The sequence below is a fragment of the Hyla sarda genome, chromosome 2 (assembly GCF_029499605.1).
Source record: "Hyla sarda isolate aHylSar1 chromosome 2, aHylSar1.hap1, whole genome shotgun sequence".
NCBI lineage: Eukaryota > Metazoa > Chordata > Amphibia > Anura > Hylidae > Hyla > Hyla sarda.
In genome coordinates this window covers 122,283,467-122,306,093 of record NC_079190.1, presented here as the reverse complement: position 1 = coordinate 122,306,093, position 22,627 = coordinate 122,283,467, and the positions used below count along the sequence as shown (strand labels likewise).

The following is a 22,627-nucleotide window of genomic DNA, read 5'->3' as shown; positions in this document are numbered from 1 at the left end:
CAAGACTGTTGGAACACAAAAATTTATGGTATGGTGTGGTATATGGGATACAAAGAGAGTGGGGACATTCTTCATCATGGAAACCTCAAGGCCACTGGATATGCGAAATTGCTACATGATGATGTGTTTCCCTCTTTATGCACTGAAGCTGGCACGTTCCCTGAGTTTTTCCAGCAAGATGGCGCACCACCACATTATGGGTATCAGGTTCGAGCATTCCTAGATGAACAGTTTCCTGGAAAGTGGATTGGTCATCGTGGGCCAGTTGAATGGCCCCCAAGGTCTCCCGATCTGCCCCCCTTAGAATTTTATTTTTGGAGTCATCTGAAGGCAATTGTCTATGTTGTGAAGATACGAGATGTGCAGCACCTGAAACTACAGATACTGGAAGCCTGTGCTAGCATTTCTCCTGTGGTGTTGATATCAGTGTGTGAAGAGTGGGAGAAGAGGGTTGCATTGACAATCCAACACAATGGGCAGCACATTGAACACATTTTATAAGTGGTCAGAAACTTGTAAATAACTCATAAAAGTTACATTAAAACCAAGCACATCATTGTTTTTCTTGTGAAATTCCCAATAAGTTTGATGTGTCACATGACCCTCTTCCTATTGAAAAAACAAAAGTTGGATTCAAAATGGCCGACTTCAAAATGGCCACCACCCATCTTGAAAAGTTTCCCCCCTCACATATACCAATGTGCCACAAACAGGAAGTTAATATCACCAACTATTCCCGTTTTATTAAGGTGTATCCATATAAATGGCCCACCCTGTACTTTATATCGTATGCTATGGAATCCAATACACAAGTCTACAGACTATACATTCTTGAAGCTACAGTTTTTATCAGTAAATAGCACTTAGGTTATTGCCGTACTATTGTCTTACCTATGAGCAAGGCTTCTTTTTCTGATTTTAGAGCCTGTCTTTGTTTTTCCGAGTCCTTTTCTTTGTCGTGGTTAAACACTGCAACATTGACGGTGCCATTTTCCTGCATGGGCAAAAAAATAATAATAATAAATACAGCTTTTAAACCATTCTTCAGCCATTTTTCAGACCACATACATGTATTTGGTTGACTTTTCACTTGTCCCTGTTCTCTGAATAAAAGACGAGCTGAAACAAACTTTATTAGCTGAAGCTTCTAAATCTTTCCGGAGAGGATGTAAATGATGTCTGGCTCCAGCATCCACCTTTCATGGTGCTGTGAACCGGCGGCGAATGTTTTGCTACTTTAATTAAACCGAAATAGCGGCCTCATAAACATAAGGGAGATTTATGCTTGAAGAAAATGAAAGGAAATGTAATTGAAATATAAAAAATGAATTTCTGGATTGGAAATGCTTTTACTCATTAAATTAATAATAGAACATCACATCCATTGTGCAAATGCAAATTGTATGCAAATAAGACATTTATTAGGGCATACATGAAACAAGTAGAAAAGTAGAAAAATAACACTTCCATAATATGCACTGTCTATATAGGTGGTCTCCAAACTGTGGATCACCAGATGCTGCAAAACGACAACTCCCAGCATACCCGGACAGCCAACGGGAGGTTTACAGTTTAAAGACCATTGGTCTATAAGCTTTCTGTGGAGGCATAGTGGGGCGACAATATCTGTTGCAATAGGTTTTTTGTTGCTGTGAGCAGATGTATAGTGGGGCAACCATATCAGTGGTTATAAGGGACAAGAAAACAAGCACTACTGCCTTGCAGCGCTGGGGTCCTGGGTATTATATGAGGCCAAGGGGGACATCTGCTTGGAGTTAGTGTGTTTCCCCTATTTTTCTTTAAGCATCCACGCTTACTCCAAATGCATTTTAAAAGGCTTCACCTCCTGCGAAAAGGGCCATATTGTGTGGTTGTTTGAGTCAGGGTAATCAGACTGTGACGCCCGGTGAGGATGGGTGAAATTGAAAACTCTCTCTATGAAGCATAGACACTATGTGGGGACATTTTTTTAAATATTCTGTGCTAAATTCGGCTGAAATGTGCCGCACATTATTAGCGCCACCTTTTTAGATCGTGTACACATGATTTTTACTTTGCACCAGAAAGAACAGTAAAATGCAACACATTTAACACTTTCAATTTTGTACACCAAAGGTATATGGCTAAAGACTGTCTATATTTAAATGGGTAGTCTGGGGAATTGAACTTATCAGACACTTATCCCCTATCAACAGAACAGGGGATACATTTCCTATGGCATTGGCTCCGACCCCTGGGATCTCCTGTCAAGGGCCCTGTCTACTCCTGTACAGGGCTCTGTGTACCGTCCTTGGCATGCTCTGGCCCCCACCTTCCTGACAAACCGATCAAGTAATCATAAACTGCAGCGGGACATTGCTGCAGCTGGTGATTGGCTGAGCAGGCCATCACTTGTGCTTGTCCAGGAAGGTGGAGGCCGGAGTGTGCCGAGGATGGGCAAGTAGACTGGGCTCTGTACAGGAGATCGTGAGTGGTTCCCAGCAGTCGGACCCCTGCGATGAGACACTTATCACCCACCCTGTGGACCAAAATCCTACCTCCAGACCTACCTGCTCAGCCAATCAATGTCCGAGACAGGACAGCAGAGGACTGAATAGAGCCAAGTGGGAGCTGCAGCAGGACCAGCTGAATGTGCCTGCCAAGAGTGAATTCACAAGGGTGAAGGGTCCTCCATGAATATCCATGATTTGGGCAGGCATATGGGAGCAGAAGGGACAGAGGAAGGGAAGCTCTGTACGCAGGCTTCTGCCTCCATTGCGCAAAGGACAGCATTATATTAGAAAAGGACCCTAATACTTCTATCTCCTGAGCTGCAGTAATGATCGAAGTTAGTTATATCTCATTGTAATCAGGATGACCCGCACTATAACCTTTTGTATTGTGTTTAGTGTGGGTAAACCAGCTGTCATTTTCACTGTAAGAAACTAGGAATGGATACAGAATATATACAGATAAAATTAATAAGACTGATTTGCTGAAACCATAAGGCTTGGTTCACATGTACTATATGGTAAAAAATGTGGTCAGTATTTGTTGGCAAAACCTGTATTCAATCCTGTTTTTGGCTACAAAAAATGACCAAAATACTACATGTGAACTCCGCCTTATACCTCTTTAACCCCTTAAGGACACAGCCCATTTTCACATCTAGGACGAAGCCCTTTTTTTGCAAATCTGACCACTGTCACTTTAAACATTAATAACTCTGGGATGCTTTTACATATCATTCTGATTCTGAGACTGTTTGTTCAAAACATATTCTACTTTAACATAGTGATACATTTTTGTGGTAACTTGCATCCTTTCTTGGTGAAAAATCCCCAAATTTGATGAAAAAATTAAAAATTTTGCATTTTTCTAACTTTGAAGCTCTCTGCTTGTAAGGAAAATGGATATTCAAAATAAATTTTTTTTGGATTCACATATACAATATGTCTACTTTATGACTGCATCATAAAATTGACGAGTTTTTACTTTTGGAAGACACCAGAGGGCTTCAAAGTTCAGCAGCAATTTTCCAATTTTTCACAAAATTTTCAGTCACAATTTTTCAGGGACCAGTTCAGGTTTGAAGTGGATTTGAAGGGTCTTCATATTAGAAATACCCCATAAATGACCCCATTATAAAAACTGCACCCCCCCAAAGTATTCAAAATGACATTCAGTAAGTGTTTTAACCCTTTAAGTGTTTCACAGGAAAAGCAGCAAAGTGAAGGAGAAAATTCAAAATCTTAATTTTTTACACTCGCATGTTCTTGTAGACCCAATTTTAGAATTTTTACAAGGGGTAAAAGGAGAAAATGTATAATTGTATGTGTAACCCAATTTCTCTCGAGTAAGCACATACCTCATATGTCTATGTAAAGTGTTCGGCGGGCGCAGTAGAGGGCTCAGAAGCGAAGGAGCAACAAGGGGATTTTGGAGAGTATGTTTTTCTGAAATGATTTTTGGGGGGCATGTCGCATTTAGGAAGCCCCTATGGTGCCAGAACAGCAAAAAAAAAAACACATGGCATACCCTTTTGGAACCTAGACCCCTTGAGGAACATAACAAGGAATAAAGTGAGCCTTAATACCCCACAGGTGTTTCATGACGTTTGCATATGTAAATAAAAAAAAAAAAAAAATTCACTAAAATGTTGGTTTTCCCTCAAATTTCACATTTTTTAAAGGGTTAATAGCAGAAAAGACCCCCCAAAATTTGTAACCCCATCTCTTCTGAGTATGGAGGTACCCAATAAGTGGACCTGAAGTGCACTGCGGGCGAACTACAATGCTCAGAATAGAAGGCGTCATATTTGGCTTTTTGAGAGCAAATTTTGCTCGGGGGGGCATGTTGCATTTAGGAAGCCCCTATTGTGCCAGGACAGCAAAAAAAAAAAAAAAAAACTAGACCCCTCACAGAATGTAATGAGGGGTACAGTGAGCATTTAACCCCCCCCCCCCCCCCCACTGGTGTCTGTCAGATCTTTGGAACAGTGGGCTGTGCAACATTCTTCATTTTCACGGACCACTGTTCCAAAGATCCGTCAGACACCAGTGGGGTGTAAATTCTCACTGCACCCCTTATTACATTCCGTGAGGGGTGTAGTTTCCTAAATGGGGTCACATGTGGGTGTGTTTTTTTTTTTTTGCGTTTGTCAGAACCAATGTAACAATCAGCCACCCCTGTGCAAATCACCTCAAATGTACATGGTTCACTCTCCCTTCTGGGCCTTGTTGTGTGCCCCCAGAGCACTTTGCGCCCACATATGGGGTATCTCCGTACTCAGGAGAAATTGAGTTACAAATTTTGGGGGGCGTTTTTCCTTTTACCTCTTGTGAAAATGAAAAGTATAGGGCAACACCAGCATGTTAGTGTAAAAATGTTTATTTTTTTACACTAACATGCTGGTGTAGACCCCAACTGTTCCTTTTCATAAGGGGTAAAAGGAGAAAAAGCCCCCCAAAATTTGTTAGGCAATTTCTCCCGAGTACGGCGATGGCCCTAAACTGTTGCCTTGAAATACAACAGGGCTCCAAAGTGAGAGAGCGCCACGTGCATTTGAGGCCTGAATTAGGGACTTGCATAGGGGTGGAAATAGGGGTATTTTATGCCAGTGATTCCCAAACAGGGTGCCTCCAGCTGTTGTAAAACTCCCAGCATGCTTGGACAGTCAATTGCTGTCCAGAAATGCTGGGAGTATTTGTTTTGCAACAGCTGGAGGCTCCATCTTAGAAACACTGCCATACATTACGTTTTTCATTTTTATTGGGGAAGGGGGGTGGTAGGGGGGGGGGGGGCAGTGTACGTGTGTATATGTAGTGTTTTACTCTTTATTTTGTGTTAGTGTAGTGTAGTGTTTCTAGGTTACATTCACACTGGAGGCAGATTACACTGAGCTTGCTGCAGCTCGACTTGAAGCGGGGAACTCACTGTAATCTGCCACCAGTGTGAATGTAGCCTGTACATTCACATGGGAGGGGGGGTCAAAACTACAACTCCCAGCATGCACTGACAGACCATGCATGCTGGGAGTTGTAGTTTTGAAACAGCTGGAGGCACACTGGTTGGAAAACCTTGAGTTAGGTTCTATGAACTAACTCAGTATTTACCAACCAGTGTGCCTCCAGCTGTTGCAAAACTACAACTCCCAGTATGTACTGATTGCGGAAGGGCATGCTGGGAGATGTAGTTATGCAATGGCTGGAGGCACGCAAGTACAACTCCCAGCATGCCAAGACAGCCTTATGCTGTTCCTGAATGCTGGGAGTTGTAGTTTTGCAAGATTTAGAGGGGTTCAGGTTGTAAATCACTGTCCAGTGGTCTCAAAACTGTGGCCCTCCAGATGTTGCAAAACTACAACTCGCAGCATGCCCAGACAGCAAACTGGGCATGCTGAGAGTTGTAAATTTGCAACATCTGGAGGGCTACAGTTTGAGACGACTGCATAGTGATCTACAACCTGAACCCCTCTAAATATTGCAAAACTACAAGTCCCAGCATGCCCACACAGCAAACAGCTGTCTGGGCATGCTGGGAGTTGTAGTTTTGCAACATCTGGAGGGCCACGGTTTAGAGACCACTGTAAACTGTGGCCCTCCAGATGTTGCTAGGCAACAACTCGCCTGGCAGGACCCGGATGAATAACTGCCGCCGCCGCCACACGTGGGGGATCCCCGCATGGGGGCTCACGCTCCGGGATCCAGGTAAGGGACCTTCGGCGTCGGGCCCTGGGCAGTTCCCCCGTTTTGCCCGGACACCGATAGGTGGGAAAAGCGGGGGAACAGAACTTTAACCCCCCCTCCCCTGGTCTGCTATTGGTCGGTCGCTTGGCCGACCAATAGCAGGGATAGGAGGGGTGGCACCCCTGCCACCAAACTCCTATCCCTTCAGGTGGATCGAGGGTGTCTCGGACACCCCCGATCCCTCTTATTTTCCGGGTCACCAGTGACCCGTATGACCCGGAATCGCGCAGATCGCAGGTCTGAATTGACCTGCGATTTGCGCCCATCGCGGTCATAGGGGGGTCTCAGGACCCCCCTTGGCGATGTACCGGGATGCCTGCTGTTAGATAACAGCAGTCATCCCGCCCCGATCACTGCTACCGGTGACGCGGCGCTCCTGGAACCCCGCAACGTACATGTACGTCGCCGCGCGCCAAGTGACACTTTGCGGCACCGTACATGTACGTCGCTCGTCGTGAAGGGGTTAAAGAGTACCTATCATCAAAAAAACTTTTTATATATTGTTCATTAATGTCTCCCTAACAACTTTCTAGTTGCATGTCATTACCTAAATGTTCATTTATATATTTATTTTTCATTCTAAAATATAACCACTAGGGGTCTCCCTACATGTCTGTTTCTCATAGGCTTCGGACTCATGCCGTCCTGGCATGAGTCTGCAATCTCAGTGCAGCCAGGCTGACAAGCAAGCACAGCAGAGGTCATCACGCTCCAGCAGCAGCAGCACGGCAGCTCTGTGCTCCGATCTTTCTCCTTTCTGTAAGACACATGCTTTAGTAAACTGAGAGGAGGAGACTCAGGAGCTGCTGGCTGTGCTGTATGCATGCATAGAGGGATCACAGCATAGAGGAGGAAGGGCCGGCCACGCCCCCTTCCGCCCTCCACAAGGATTGCAGAGAAGAGAACAAATGATAGTGTCAGGTAGAGTTAGGGACAGATGGGGGGGGGGGGGTGGATTAGGGACAGTTTAGTTCATGATAGGTTCTCTTCAAATTGTTCTTTGTTACGAACTGGAGAGTGAGAAAAGAAGTGAAAACTATTAGAAATGGTGCGGGGATGAGCAGCTTAGAAGAGCCATTTAAATATTGTTTAGACCTCTAAAGCCAAAACATATGATTTAATGGAATGCAGATATTTGGCTGTGCTCATAAAGATACTTTACAGCTGAATATTAATAAATAGGATTAATAGCAGTAATGGGTAGTAGAGAGGATAACAAAATTATATTTTGTATGAGCTTAGTGTGATGTCCCAGTACAAAACATGGTCCCTTAGGCCCTGTCAGGTTGAGACCCTCAGTGACCTGGGGGCTCCCATGCTAGGTCTCCCCCTGTTTCCAGAATGTTGTGTATATCACTTTAATGGCTAGACAGCATCCTAATGTATATAATGGGGATCAAAAGTTTGGGCACCCCAGGTAAAAATTTGTATTAATGTACATAAAGAAGCCAAGGAAAGATGGAAAAATCTCCAAAAGGCATCAAATTACAGATAAGACATTCTTATAATATGTCAACAAAAGTTTGATTTTATTTCCATCATTTACACTTTCAAAATAACAGAAAACAAAAAAATGGCATCTGCAAAAGTTTTAGCACCCTGCAGAGTTAATATCTTGTACTGCCCCCTTTGGCAAGTATCACAGCTTGTAAACACTTTTTGTAGCCAGCCAAGAGTTTCAATTCTTGTTTGAGGTATCTTTGCCCATTCTTCCTTACAAAAGTCTTCCAGTTCTTTTAGATTTCTGGGCTGTCTGTCACGCACTGCTCTTTGAAAATCTATGGATAGACCTTAAATTATGTTGAGGTCAGGAGATTGTGAAGGCCATGGCAAAACCTTCAGTTTACGCCTCTTGATGTAATCCCCCGTGGATTTCGATCATTATCCATTTGTAGAAGCCATCCTCTCTATAACTATCACAGATGGCATCAACTTAGCATCCAAAATTTGCTGAAATTTTATTGAATCAATTTTTCCTTCACTCATGAGATGTTCCCTATGCCACTGACTGCAATACAACCCCAAAGCATGATTGATCCACCCCCATGCTTAACAGTTGGACAGAGGTTCTTTTCATAAAATTCTGTCCTCTTCTCCAAACGTACCTTTGCTCATTCCGGCCAAAAAGTTCAATTTTAACCTCATCGGTCCACAGAACTTTTCCCAAAATGCATCAGGCTTGTCTATATGTTCATTTGCAAAGTTCAAACGCTGATTTTTGTGGTGAGTACTTAGAAGAGGTCTTCTTCTGATGACTCTTCCATGAAGACCATATTTGTACAAGTATCTCTTTATAGTGGAATAGTGTACCACAACTTCAGTGTCTGCCAGATCTTTCTGGAGGGATTGTGTAATCAAACGTGGGTTTTAAATAGTTTTTCTCACAATCCTGTGAGCTGTTCTGTCTGATATTTTTCTTGGTCTTCCAGATCTTGCTTTAACTTCCACTGTTCCTGATGACTGACATTTCTTAATTACATTCCTAACAGAGGATATTGACATCTGAAAATGTTTTGCCATCTTCTTATAGCCTTCTCCAGCTTTGTGAGCATCAACTATTTTCAGTTTCAGATTTCTAGGCAACTGCTTAGAAGAACCCATGGTGCTGATTGTTGGCGCAAGGTCAGATGAGTCTGGGCATTTAAAACCTTTGAGATTGACATCACCTGGTCTTCCCAGATGTTGACTTAGAACAATCCATGACACAGGCAAGTCTCAGGTTTGCAAAGGGGGCAGTGCATGCTATAAATTCTGCAGGGTGCCCAAACTTTTGCAGACACCATTTGTTTGTTTTCTGTTATTTTGAAAGTGCAAATGATGGAAATAAAATCTAACTATTGTTGACATATTATAAGAATGTCTAATCTGTAATTTGATGCCTTTAGGAGATTTTTCCATCTTTCCTTGGCTTCTTTATGCACATTAATACAAAATTTTACCTGGGGTGCCCAATCTTGTTATACAATCACATGATTTGTCGTCACATGTTCTCCCAGAGAGCACCAGCTTAACCTATGACCCGCAGCTTGACCCATTGGCTTTAGTCCAGCCCCCCACTATATAAAGGGGCGGCCATTACAACTCTCTTCTCTTACCATCTGCTACTGAGCACAGCAAACACCAGAGATCTCAGTGCAAGTGATCAACATCTGGAAGACCCCAAAAGCTACAGTCATTCCAGTAAGTCTCAAGTCTATGTCTGCTGTCACTGAAACTAGTCAAGTCCTGCATATAGTCAAGTAAAGTCCAATCTCGAGTCAAGTTAATTACAAGTATATTGGTCCAGCAAGCTGAGATGTCCTTCTGGGTCCTGGCCACCTCTCTGGGAAATCTGGCCTTAGCTGTGAAGGTAATTCCATTTGTCTTATACTCAGTAAAGCCTCCATTTGACCATAACTGGTTGTGGACTCTCATTTCACTACTAGCAACTGGGATAGCAGAGGAACCAGGCGTGTGGTGTTCCGGAACCCTAAAACCACACTGGCGTCACAAACACTAGGGGTTAACAACATCTTGCCCCCAGGGTTAATACCATCTGATCCCACCACTCACACCGCTACACCCGTGGTCCCGCTAAACACCCGTGGGTCACCACATTAGCCTTCTTCTATCACTTACTAAAATTAATTTACAAGTCCTTCTAAAGAGAAGGGTGTATGTGTGGATAAAGGACGGGGGAGGGGAGCAATCATAGACAATAATTCTATACTTCTACCTATGCATTAATGTTATTTTGTTCTAAGAATGGATCTCAGTCTGTTTTGAAGCCCTCAACTGTTTACTGTCACCAGTTCCTGTACTGCGTTTCGCTGCGTATGCGCAGCTTCATCAGGCATGACAAGGGAAGGCTGGTAACAGATATATATACCTCCAGGAATTAACCATTAGAGTACTTTTTGAAAGAGTTGTTACATAGAATTACATATCCACATATAAATGTGACAATGTATGAAAAATATATAAATAGATATAAATAAATATAAATAGGCAAACAAAAGTCACAAAAAGAACAATATAAAAGCACAATGCAATCTTATAAACATATATATATATATAGTATAATTATCGCATGTGGTGTGAATATAACACCACAAGCGACTCAAGGAATCACACCGCTTAGTCACCGGTGCAGCATTCAACTATGACGTCGCGAGCCGGCAGCTCGCGACATCATAGCCCCGCCCCCTCATGATGTCAGCCGTCACGCTCCCTCCCATAGACTTGCATCGAGGGTGCGGGACTATGACATCATGAGGGGCGGGACTATGACATCACAAGCTCCCGGCGCCGACTCCATCGTTCGGAACAGTTTGTTCCAAACACTGAGCAGCAGAGCACCCCTTTAAAGTCTAAAATGTATCTTTTTGTTTTTTTTTTGCGATTTCTCTGAGCATTGTATGGTCTGAATTTGCTGGGATTTCCCACTGATGAATTATTTTACTCTTAGTAGAATGATGGCCTTCACATGTGTGGAAATGGCCAAATAATTCTTCCCAAACTGTCTTTCCTCCCTGGCATAGTGTTATCACACACCTGAATGCTTGCGACCAGCAATCTGCCAAAACTTCAGCGTTGGTTAGCAGCATCTGACTGCTCTAAAAGGGAATCTATCAGCTCCAATTCATGTTCTCAACTGCTGATAGGACAAGAAGACACGTGGTACCTATAATATATCTGTCTGTGCTGCCATAATGGAAATTTTTATTTTTTTTATTCTCCGGTATAAACAGTTAAAGAGGCAATTCCAAGACCCTGTGGTGAGGCCTGGAAAGCCTCCTATTTTTGCCTCACATTGCTGTCCCTGTTTGATTGACAATCATCTGGAAACCGAACTCTGTTTCCAAATCTCATTCCTGCGCTGTGCTTATAAATTGTGCGCAGGTGCGAGACTTGGAATCAAGGCTCGACTTCCAGCTGACTGTCAGTCAAGCAGTAACAGGGATGGGAGGGGGAGTGAGGTGGTGTTCCAGCACTCAGAACTTGGGAACACCTCAGCAACAGAGAATAAAAGCATTGTCCTATGTGTGGGAAGCACAGACAGGTATATGAAAGGTGTCATGTGTCTCCTTGTACTAACAGCTATCTAATAGCAACAGCAGAACGTGAATTGCAGCCGACAGATTTCCCTCAATCCCTATGGAAGCAATAATGGTGCACCACATTTGTCACACTTTTCTTCAGTTGGCCTAGTTTATATATGACTTGCACAGAACTTCACTGAGCATGGTTTTGTTGTCTCTGCAATTGTACCACCCGGCGTGGCCTGAGTCTCCCTGCTTTGGAGTATTGGACATGTGCTTTAACCCCTTTAAGGCACAGCAAATTTCCTTTTTTTCATTTTCACATTTTCCTCCTTGTCTTTTATTATTTTTCCATCCACAGACCCATATTAGGGCTTGTTTTCTGCACTACCAATTGTGCTTTGTAATCACACTTTTTGTTTTACCATAAAATTAAAACCATAATGATTATTTGTAGAGATGAGCGAACTTACAGTAAATTCGATTTGTCACGAACTTCTCGGCTCGGCAGTTGATGACTTTTCCTGCATAAATTAGTTCAGCTTTCCGGTGCTCCGGTGGGCTGGAAAAGGTGGATACAGTCCTAGGAGAATCTTTCCTAGGAATGTTTCCACCTTTTCCAGCCCACCAGAGCACCTGAAGGCTGAACTAATTTACACAGGAAAAGTCATCAACTGCCGAGCCAAGAAGTTCGTGACGAATCGAATTTACTGTAAGTTCGCTCATCTCTAATTATTTGTGTGGGGATCTTGAAAAGAAAACCCCAATTTTGCAAATTTTGGGGTGTTTCATTTTTGTGTACTCCACAGTAAAGACTGCATGTTTTCTCTATTCTGTTGATCAATACAATGAAAACAATACTCATGTTTACATAGCTTTTTCCATTATTGTACTGCTTTAAAAACGAGCAAACACCTATGGACTTGCGAGTTGCTGAACGCGCAGTGTCCTCACAGTCATTCCTACTGCTCTTGGCCTAGCTCAGGGAGCAGGGGGAGTGGCCGCAATGACTGTGTGCGCGCGGTGACTCACAGGTCTATGTGTGTCTGTTCGTAGTGGTAAATTGCTGCTACGAGCAAACAGGCACACTGTAGGGTCATTCCATTGGCAGATTCGCAATGAAAAATACGCTGCGGATCCTTCCGTGTGAACCTACTCTAAAATTGCTATATTTCTGCAGGCTGCAAGTTTTCCACGGGAGTACCCCTTTAAGACTCAGAACTCTTCAATATCCCAGGAGGGTTGGTAAGGTTAGTGAGGTGAGAAGGCCCTAAGTAAATTCCAGGTATGTATAGGCAGATTAGTTCATTCATGTTTGGCTTGATAGTAATATAGTATGTGGTTTTAGTAGGAAGTTACTACAATGCAGATCTTGAGTGAGAAAAGTTTTCTGGGGGAGGAGGGGAGTACTTGGAGATTCATTCATTTTTATAGGCTGGATCCGGCAATTCCCTCTATTTTTTTCAAACCACTGTGCAATAGAGGTGCCATATAATGAAATCTAGTTATGCATGCAGATCATGTATGCAGCAATATGTGAGAGCCTTGTACCTAACACCTCCTATTGCTCAGTACTTTCCAATTTCCCCAAATTAGAGCTCTGTGCCCTGAGGCCCTGGAGTATGATTTGAAAACCCAATGCTGTCAAAGACGTTCCTGAATCCTAAACCTAGAGATCAATGCAGTGGATTAGCCAGTGAATTATCCGACAGCTGGTTGGTTCCTCTGTGCCCTGATAACTTCTTAGCAGTCTTCCGTTACCTGTTTACACTCCACAGCCATTCCCTGCGCAGCCATTCCCTGCGCAGCCATTTTAATCTGCTGGAAAATGCACTAATGTGAATGTTCTGCATAGTTATCTACGGCTGATGGCAGTCGGTCATAATACAGTATGTACGGTACATCATTATTCTTTTATCCCATCAATAAATAGTATAAAGTGATTTCAGTACAGAAACTATTTAAAAGTGGTACTGTATCACATGCTGTACCATAATCCGTGACATTTAAGAGGAATTCCTAAAATCGGAGTGTCTGCTCATTATTTCCAACATGTAAGATCAATAGGTTTTGCAGCATTCAGTTTTCTATAATGGACAGTTTTTATGGTATGACCTCCAATTTACCTTATGAAATATTGATGATGTCATGTGGTTGTTACTGAATATGTTTTTAGGTGGTCAATTAACCCCTTTTTCAGAAGACTTTCCATTTAAAGGGGTATCCAAAAAAGGTTATTCTTTGTATAATATAAATGTATAGATTTTCTATGTCAATTTAAAGGGATACTCCACCTCTAGACATCTTATCCCCTATCCAAAGGATAGGGAATAAGATGTATGATCGCAGGGCTGTGGCATCCCAGACATCCGCTGCACGAAGCAAGCTTCGCTCCGTGCCGAATGACTGGCGATGCGGGGCGGAGGCTTGTGAGGTCACGGCCACGCCCCCTCAATGCAAGTCTATGGGAGGGGGCGTGACAGCCGTCATGCCCCTTCCCATAGACTTACATTGAGGGTGCATGGCCATGACATCATGAGCAGGCGTGACATCACGAGCCTCCGGCGCTGCATCCAAAGCTCTAAACGAACTCCGGGTGCAGCATGGAGATCGCGAGGGTCAAACATCTTATCCCCTATCCTTTGGATAGGGGATAAGATGTCTAGAGGCGGAGTACCCCTTTAATGTTTATGAGCAGACATAACTGGAACTTTCAGTTTTACTTTAGGGGATAGTAGTCTGTGCACAGATTGTTACAAGTCAAAGCTTTAGGCAAGCTAAAGTGATACTCCGTATACAGTAGAAACCATAAGATTCTCTTCCAAAAGGGAAATCTAGTAAAAGAAAAATGCCATAGATACATGTGAGAAGATATAATTGGTGAAATCTGTGATCAGAGTAATATGGTGCTAGAAAGTGTTGTTTCTTAACTCTAGCCCTCAATGCTCGAACAACAGGCAGCATGAAAGTGGAACAGAACTACTTTATTACAGATCTCTCTGACTGACTTGGAAACTTGTGCAGTATTTCAAAGAAATCCTATTTCCGTCCAGGTATAAGGCGTGTGTCACCCACCCCACCAGGTTTCCACTGAGTCCCATTGAGGAGGTAGAAGCCTCCTGGGACCCCCACAGTTCCAGACAAATTTCCATCAGGTTTTGAAACTATGAGTTCTCTCAAAAATGCTGTAATAAAGTAGCCTGTCTCTGTTTCATACTGTTTGTGGTTTGAGCAGTCTAAAATGTTGACAGGTTAACTTTAAAAGGGGTACTCCGCCCCGATACATCTTATCGCCTATCCATTGGATAGGGGATAAGATATCGGTGATCGCGGGGATCCCGCCGTTGGGGACCCCCACGATCTCTGCTACAGCACCCCAGACATCCGGTGCACGGAGCAAACTTTACTCCATGCTGGATGACTAGCAATGCAGGCGGAGGCTTGTGACGTCATGACCACGCCCCCTCAATGCAAGTCTATGGGAGGGGGCTTGACGCCCCCTCCCATAGACTTGCATTGAGGGGGCGTGGGTGTGACATCATGAACGGGCGTGACCGTGACGTCCCGAGCCTCTGGCGCTGCACCCGACGCTCTAAACCAACGCCGGGTGCAGCAGGGAGATCGCGGGGGTCTCCAGCGGCAGGACCCCAGCAATCAGACATCTTATCCCCTATCCTTTGGATAGAGGGATAAGATGTCTAGGGGCGGAATACCCCTTTCATTCTGGAAAATATGAGATGCTGATGGTATGTTTTAAGGTGGAATTCCCTTTAAACTTCAAGAACGTGATGTTTCTCTGTAGAGTATCCTCAAAGCCTCAGCAGATTAATGTTACTAATAACAATGTAATTAATAAAGTTACCAGGAAATGAATAGAAACCTAATAATTGCTTTTCAGAATAATGGATATCTTTTTGCCGAGTTTATCCGTGCTACAATGCAGACACAGTTTATCTTCCCCCCCCCCCCCTGTAACAAATCACAATGCAATGTCTGATTTATTTCCTTGTGTTTCCAAAACACTGTCTGTTCAACGTTTCAGATGAGCAAGGCTTGAAAATGACAAACAATGAAAATAATTACAGAGTCAAGAGAACTACATGAGGAATTAAAGTGTCACTTGGTAAGACATATTGCGGGATTGGAGGACAACGCTATCATGTGCTGACTGCTCAGGAGGCGGATGCTTTCATAGTGTTCTACTTACTTTGGTGAGGTAGTCATGGTTATTGGAATCTGAAGTGTCTTTGGCATTTTTGAGCTGCAAATAAACAATAAAGTATTATTTTTCAGCAAATATATAAAATTGGGAAAATATTATTTTTATTATTTTTTTTTATTCAACTGGTGCCAGAAAGTTATACAGATGTTATAAATTACTTCTATTTAAAAATGATAACCCTTCCAGTACTTCTGGGCTGCTGTATACTCCACAGGAAGTTCTTTTGCTTTTGAATTTCTTTTCTGTCTGACCACAGTGCTCTCTCTGCTGACACCTCTGTCCATGTCAGGAACTGTCCAGAGCCGGAGCAAAGCCCCATAGCAAACCTCTTCTGCTCTGGACAGTTCCTGACATGGACAGAGGTGTCAGCAGAGAGCACTGTGGTCAGACAGAAAATAAATTCAAAAGGAAAAGAACTTCCTTTGGAGCATACAGCAGCTGACAAGTACTGGAAAGATTAAGATTTTTAAATAGAAGTAATTTACAAATCTGTTGAACTTTCTAGCACCAGTTGATTTAAAAAAAAATTTATTTTAACTAGTGAAATAATAGATATCCTGCTATATCTCATCAGAATTATATGCTGTATATAAACAATACATAAAACAATTTGTTGTTGACCCTAGAAAATGTCTGCCTTTTCAACACTGCTCTGAAAAGAATACAGGAATCAGGTAGCTATAGGCAACACTAACATTTCAGGATAGAAATGTTTTTTTTTGTATTACATTTCTTAATCCTCCATGTAAGGGCCCACTCCCATATAAATATATACATCTGTCCAAGAAAGTAGTAAGAGAATAGAAAGAAACTGATGCCAGAACTGGTCCAATTGTCATCAATGAGATTATTTAAAGGGGTTATCCGGAAAAAAAAAATTATATATATATATATCTATCTATATATATATATATATATATATCTCAACTGGCTCCAGAAAGTTAAAGAGATTTGTTAATTACTTCTATTAAAAAATCTTAATCCTTTCAGTACTTATGAGCTGCTGAAGTTGAGTTGTTTTTCTGTCTAAGTGCTCTCTGATGACACCTGTCTCGGGAACTGTCCACAGTAGAAGCAAATCCCCATAGCAAACCTCTTCTACTCTGTGCAGTTCCCGAGACAAGCAGAGATGTCAGCAGAGAGCACTGCTGCCAGACAGCAAAGAACAACTCTACTTCAGCAGCTGATAATTATTGAAAGGATTAAGATTTTTTAATAGAAGTAATTTACAAATCTGTTTAACTTTCTGGAGCCAGTTGATATAAGAAAAAAGTTTTTTCCTATAAGGCATCTAACATGTTGGTGAGGACACCATACTGGTCCACATGCTGGATATCAGAACATAGCTTGCATTATTTTCATATCCAGCTTTAAAACTTTTGTAGTACCAAATGGTGAAAGTCTGATTTAAGGTCAGTTTTTGACCCAAAAAATGGTCCAGATTGAACTGATATATGAGGCCTTAGTCTTAGTTCACACTACATAACTTCTAGACCAGGGGTCCTCAAACTACGGCCCGCCGAGGACATTTATCCAGCCCACCGCTGCCTGGGACATCCCTATGTCCTGAAAGAGGTTTTCGGGACACAGGGATGCGCTCTCAGAGACCCCGCATTTATTTTAAAAACGCAGGGGTCGCCGGGAAGATGGCGCACGCAGGGACGTCACTGACGCCGTGCGTGCGCCCATAGCAATAGAGGAGCGGGGCAGCGATGAGGACGTGTGCTGGCCAGCTATGTAAGTGTTACCAGCGGCACGTCAGCTTCGGTGCTCTGACCACCGCTCCTTCGGTCCTGGGACTTACTGCTATGTCAGGACCGGAGGAGCGGTGGTCGGAGCACTGAAGTACACAGGCATACAGCCTCCAGCCATACACTGTATGGCTGGAAGCTGTATGTCTGTGGGGGAACATACTGCACCTAATGTGGGGAACTATACTGCACCTAATGTGGGGAACTATACTGCACCTAATGTGGGAAGTTATACTGCACCTAATGTGGGGATCTATACTGCACCTAATGTGGGGGAGCTATACTGCACCTAATGTGGGGATCTATACTGCACCTAATTTGGGGGATCTATACTGCACCTAATGTGGGGGATCTATACTGCACCTAATGTGGGGAGCTATACTGCACCTAATGTGGGGAGCTATACTGCACCTAATTTGGGGATCTATACTGCACCTAATGTGGGGGATCTATACTGCACCTAATGTGGGGGATCTATACTGCACCTAATGTGGGGGAACATGCTACACCTAATGTGGGAGATCTATACTGCACCTAATGTGGGGGAACATGCTGCACCTAATGTGGGGAGCTATACTGCACCTAATTTGGGGGATCTATACTGCACCTAATTTGGGGGATCTATACTGCACCTAATGTGGGAGATCTATACTGCACCTAATGTGGGGGAACATTATACTGCACCTAATGTGGGGGAACTGTACTGCACCTAATGTGGGGGAACTGTACTGCACCTAATGTGGGGGAACTGTACTGCACCTAATGTGGGGGAACTGTACTGCACCTAATGTGGGGGAACTGTACTGCCAACCCTAATGTGTGGGACCTACAACCTAAAGTGGGGGATCTATACTGCCAACCTAATGTGGGGGAACATTATACTGCACCTAATGTGGGGGAACTGTACTGCACCTAATGTGGGGGAACTGTACTGCACCGAATGTGGGGGAACTGTACTGCCAACCCTAATGTGTGGGACCTACAACCTAAAGTGAGGGATCAATACTGCCAACCTAATGTGGGTGGAACTGTGCTGTGTACTTAAAGTGGTAGTCCACTAATGAGATATGTAAGTGTGCATAGGAATTTGTTCATGTTTTGTTATCTATAGTCCGGCCCTCCAACGGTCTGAGGGACCGTGAACTGGCCCCCCATTTAAAAAGTTTGAGGACCCCTGTTCTAGAAACAGACATTCTATCCAAAGATTCCGAGTGCGCCCAGCATAGTCTGTATCAGTGAGCCTTAGAACCACGTTGACGTGATCATCCCCATAGATGCCAATGTCTGCGGTGCAGACTGTGCTTAAAAAATTAGTGAGCTCATTCTTTTAGCGGCGGAACGTCCGTAGTGTGTGCACTGTGCATCAGAATTTCAGACTAAAACTTCCAAGCAGAATTCCGGATGGAAATTCCATAGTGTGAACCTAGCCTTAAAATTACTTCAAAAACACTGACAATGACACTTCAAGAAACAGAGATAAAACATATAAAAAGCATCACTCCCAATTCAGAACTACTAACACATTAACAAATCCTGCACTCAACACCATATGAAAAAAAAAAACTCGGGATCAATACAGAGCTTCTGGTGGAATACCGGGAGTCATTTCCTCAAAAAACAGAATTTATAATTATTATGAAAAGTTTCAGCATTGTCTGTGGCCATGTACAATGCAAATACACTTACTTTCTACTTTCTTGGTAATAACTATTTCCCTTTTATATCTGCATGTATACATTCAGACAGACAGGAAAGTCAGAAATTAGGAATCATTTTTTATTTATTTAATGTAACTTAATTTTAGAACTTTTTTTTTACTTGTATGCCGAGGCCATGGCTTGAAAATTGTTCTGGGAAAACCCCATTGAAGCAATTTTACGTATATTGAAGTGCTCCGATGACCACTATAAAATAAAATCTTGACAGCAGACATTACCCTTACTCAGGACTTGCAGAAAAAGCTGCACTGTGGGCACCTGAAGACTTATATAACTAATGTCTCTCCAGAAAACACAGTAATGAATGTTCTCACCATCTCATCTTGGTTATACAATTAGAGATCTATGTCAGCAAAAATCTGCAAATGACGGCAACTTTGCACAGAAGGAAACAGTGCGAGAGAAGAGAGACCTGATCAATATATGGGCATAGTGCAATTGGAGACTTAAAGGGGAACTGCCATGTTAAACTTGCTGTCTAATCTGTCAAGAAGCAGAGCAAGTGGATATATTGTTTTTGTGTGAAAAGATTAAGTAAAACTTGTATTTTATTCATTTAATTCTCTTCTCATTCTGTGTTAAGGAGTCCAGTAGGCGGTGATTGACCGACTGCATTTCTTGTATTACTGTACCTGCAGAAATGGCTGTTAGTCACTTCTTAGGATCCCCCGCTGGGCTCCTGATCCCAGAATGAGCAGAGATATAAATGAAAATTAAAACCTATAAAAAATATGCAGCATGCTTAGCCTGTTGTGTTTTTTTCCCTCACCATTTTCAATGCAGTAGTGATGAAATCCTCAATAAATCTGTAGAAAACGCACTCTATGGGTCCATTCATGTGACACGGGCAGATTTGCTGCTGCAGATTTTGCTGCCCGTTGACATCAATGGGTAGGAAAGTCAGCAAGAGCAAATTTGCAGCAGATCTGCAGCAAAAATATACCCGTGTGAATGGACCCTATGGGTAGGGACACACACCGCGTATACGCAGCATATTTCACGCTGCACAACAGGATATATTCTGGGAATTTGGTGCAGCTTGAACAACGCTGTGTATACGCTATGTGTGACCCTACCTTAAAGGGGTACTCCACCCCTAGACATCTTATCCCCTATGGAAGTTTTGGCAAACAAAAGTAACATTTTGCAACTCGACAGAGGTGCAGAGAATGATAAATTTCCCCCCTTAAAGGGGTACTCCGCCCCTAGTCATCTTATCAGCGGTTCCGGAAGCTGTTACAGGTGGGTGCCGCATGGTAGAATGCGGGGGTCCCCAGCGGCGGGACCCCCGCGATCAGACATCTTATCCCCTATCCTTTGGATAGGGGATAAGATGTCTAGGGGTGGAGTACCCCTTTAAGGGGGAAATTTATCATTCTCTGCACCTCTGTCGAGTTGCAAAATTTAACTTTTGTTTTTCCAAAACTTCCATTTTGTGCAATACACAGAACTTGTTCAATTTTGCACTGGCACAGAGAATGATAAATCTCTCCCCCCCCCCCCCCCCCCCCAAGATGTACCGTCAAAACTACCACAATAAACATCTGCATAAGATTCCGGTAAGGATAATGAACCAACAGAGGGTGCTGAGAGGTAAGATTAATTGCTAATAAAAGTTAATATATGGACTAAATACACAGTATATTATGGGGGGATATATTATAATGTATTTGGGACAGGTTTTTCTGCAGTGTTAAAATAGTTGCTATTTGTCATTTTTGTTTCTAAGGTTTTTTACCTATATTATTGTTCTCCAAAATTGTATTATCCTACTTGTCCAGATCTAATTTAACAATTTAAAAACAGGGTTGCACACATCATAATTTGCCAATAGTATAACTAGCAAAGAACAGTAGAAAAAAAAGCACTGAAAAAGAGTTGAAACCATCAGTAATGCTGACCATGTCCAACGATGAGTTCTCAACAATGTAGAGTTGCCGCAAACACAAAATATCTGCGTTCTCCCCATTCACATATTTCTCCATTGTCCCATCTATACTAAATGCATATTTAAATATAGGATTTTGCTGTCTCTCTTACACAGGATAAACAACAATTATATTCTCGGTTATTATTCACACTCTGTGTAATTAGTGCTTTTAGCAGACACAAAATCAATTTAAAACAATAGATTTGCTTCCTCTCTTCATCCTTTTTTTTAAAAGCGTAATTATTTTATTCAACAAGAGAATTAATTTAAAAAGCAATTTCTTTTTCTTTTATTTTTTTTTATTTAAGCAAAGAAGTCAGGAAATTTAGAGTGAGTGTAAAGGCTGCTGTATGGAGAAATGCACTTGGCCATTGACTAGGACATAGCTATACCTATAGTAGGTAAAAACCAATAAACAAAGAATATCCCATTAGAGACTGTGTAGGGACACTTCGCCATTGACTAGGACATAGCTATACCTATAGTAGGTAAAAACCAATAAACAAAGAATGTCCCATTAGAGACTGTGTAGGGACACTTCGCCATTGACTAGGACATAGCTATACCTATAGTAGGTAAAAACCAATAAACAAAGAATATCCCATTAGAGACTGTGTAGGGACACTTCGCCATTGACTAGGACATAGCTATACCTATAGTAGGTAAAAACCAATAAACAAAGAATGTCCCATTAGAGACTGTGTAGGGACAAACTCTATTCTCAAGAGGATTGGTAGCGCCTTGTGACTGGCGATGCTGGCGATCTGATATCTTATCCTCTATCCTTTGCATAGTGGATAAGATGTTAACAGCGGAGTACCCCTTTAAGGCTATGGTCAGACAGCCGTTTCTGTGTGGAATGTCTGGAAAATACAGGCGGACATTCCGCACATTTTAATGATCCGGCGGGAGCTAGTACTGCTCGTTGTGTGTAGTTTTGCAACATCTAGAGGCACCCTGGTTGGCAAACACTGTGCTAGAAGGATACTGACCAGTAGCCTTTTTATTCTGGCATGTGTCCGGTGAAATCTAAATTAGTAAAAGCATAAGGTGAAATGCTTAGTAGGTGAAAGCATATGCTGAATTGCTAAGTACACAGTATATATATATGGCCCTGATCAGCACTTTGAAAAGCCGTTCATACCCAGTTCTCTAAATAAACCTACATTAATTTATAGCAGCCTTTTCATTAACCTTAGATTTCTGGGCTTAGGAGTCCAGTGGGAAGTCCAAACAATTGCCTTCTAATGTATGCTTACATGGAAGGCTGTCAATCACAGATTAGGACTGCCCACTGGACTCCTAAGCCCAGAATGAGCTGGAATGTAAATATATAAATTACAAGATCTGCTGAATATTTACCTATAACAATATATGTAAATTTGCTCAGCAAATCCTGCTGTATCACAATATGCCTGATGTTCCGATAGCATGTCCAATGGGACAGGTTCCCATCAAGCAGAATGTTGCCTACTTTGTATAAGCATTTGTCCATATTGGCAGCTAACAAGCTGATACGAAAGGAGAACATATTTGAGATGATAATAGAATGTCTTCCCTTGAAGTTTTCACAGTGATTTATCTAAGCTCTGGGCAAGTTCTACTTTGAAAATGTTCATCCCAGCCTATTCCATATGGAATAAGCCAAACTGAGGCAGCTTTGTGACTCAATTACAATGTGGCACCAGCCTGGGGTCCACCTGCTTGTATACACACCTGCCAAACACCTAGGGTAACACAACTGGAGTACATGCAAAT

At 42.5% G+C, this 22,627-nt stretch overlaps 1 protein-coding gene across 2 annotated transcripts in view; it reads right to left on the bottom strand.

Annotated features, from left to right (window-relative positions):
* The window catches only part of ENOX1 (ecto-NOX disulfide-thiol exchanger 1), a 220,610-nt gene that overhangs the window by 19,912 nt on the left and 178,071 nt on the right, over positions 1-22,627 (bottom strand). For both annotated transcript variants that reach the window (XM_056555436.1, XM_056555435.1), the window contains exons 11-12: positions 15,456-15,509; positions 892-994 (exon numbers count right to left, since the gene is read on the bottom strand). In XM_056555436.1, the coding sequence (XP_056411411.1) occupies positions 892-994; positions 15,456-15,509 (157 nt within the window). The remainder of the gene's footprint in view (positions 1-891; positions 995-15,455; positions 15,510-22,627) is intronic.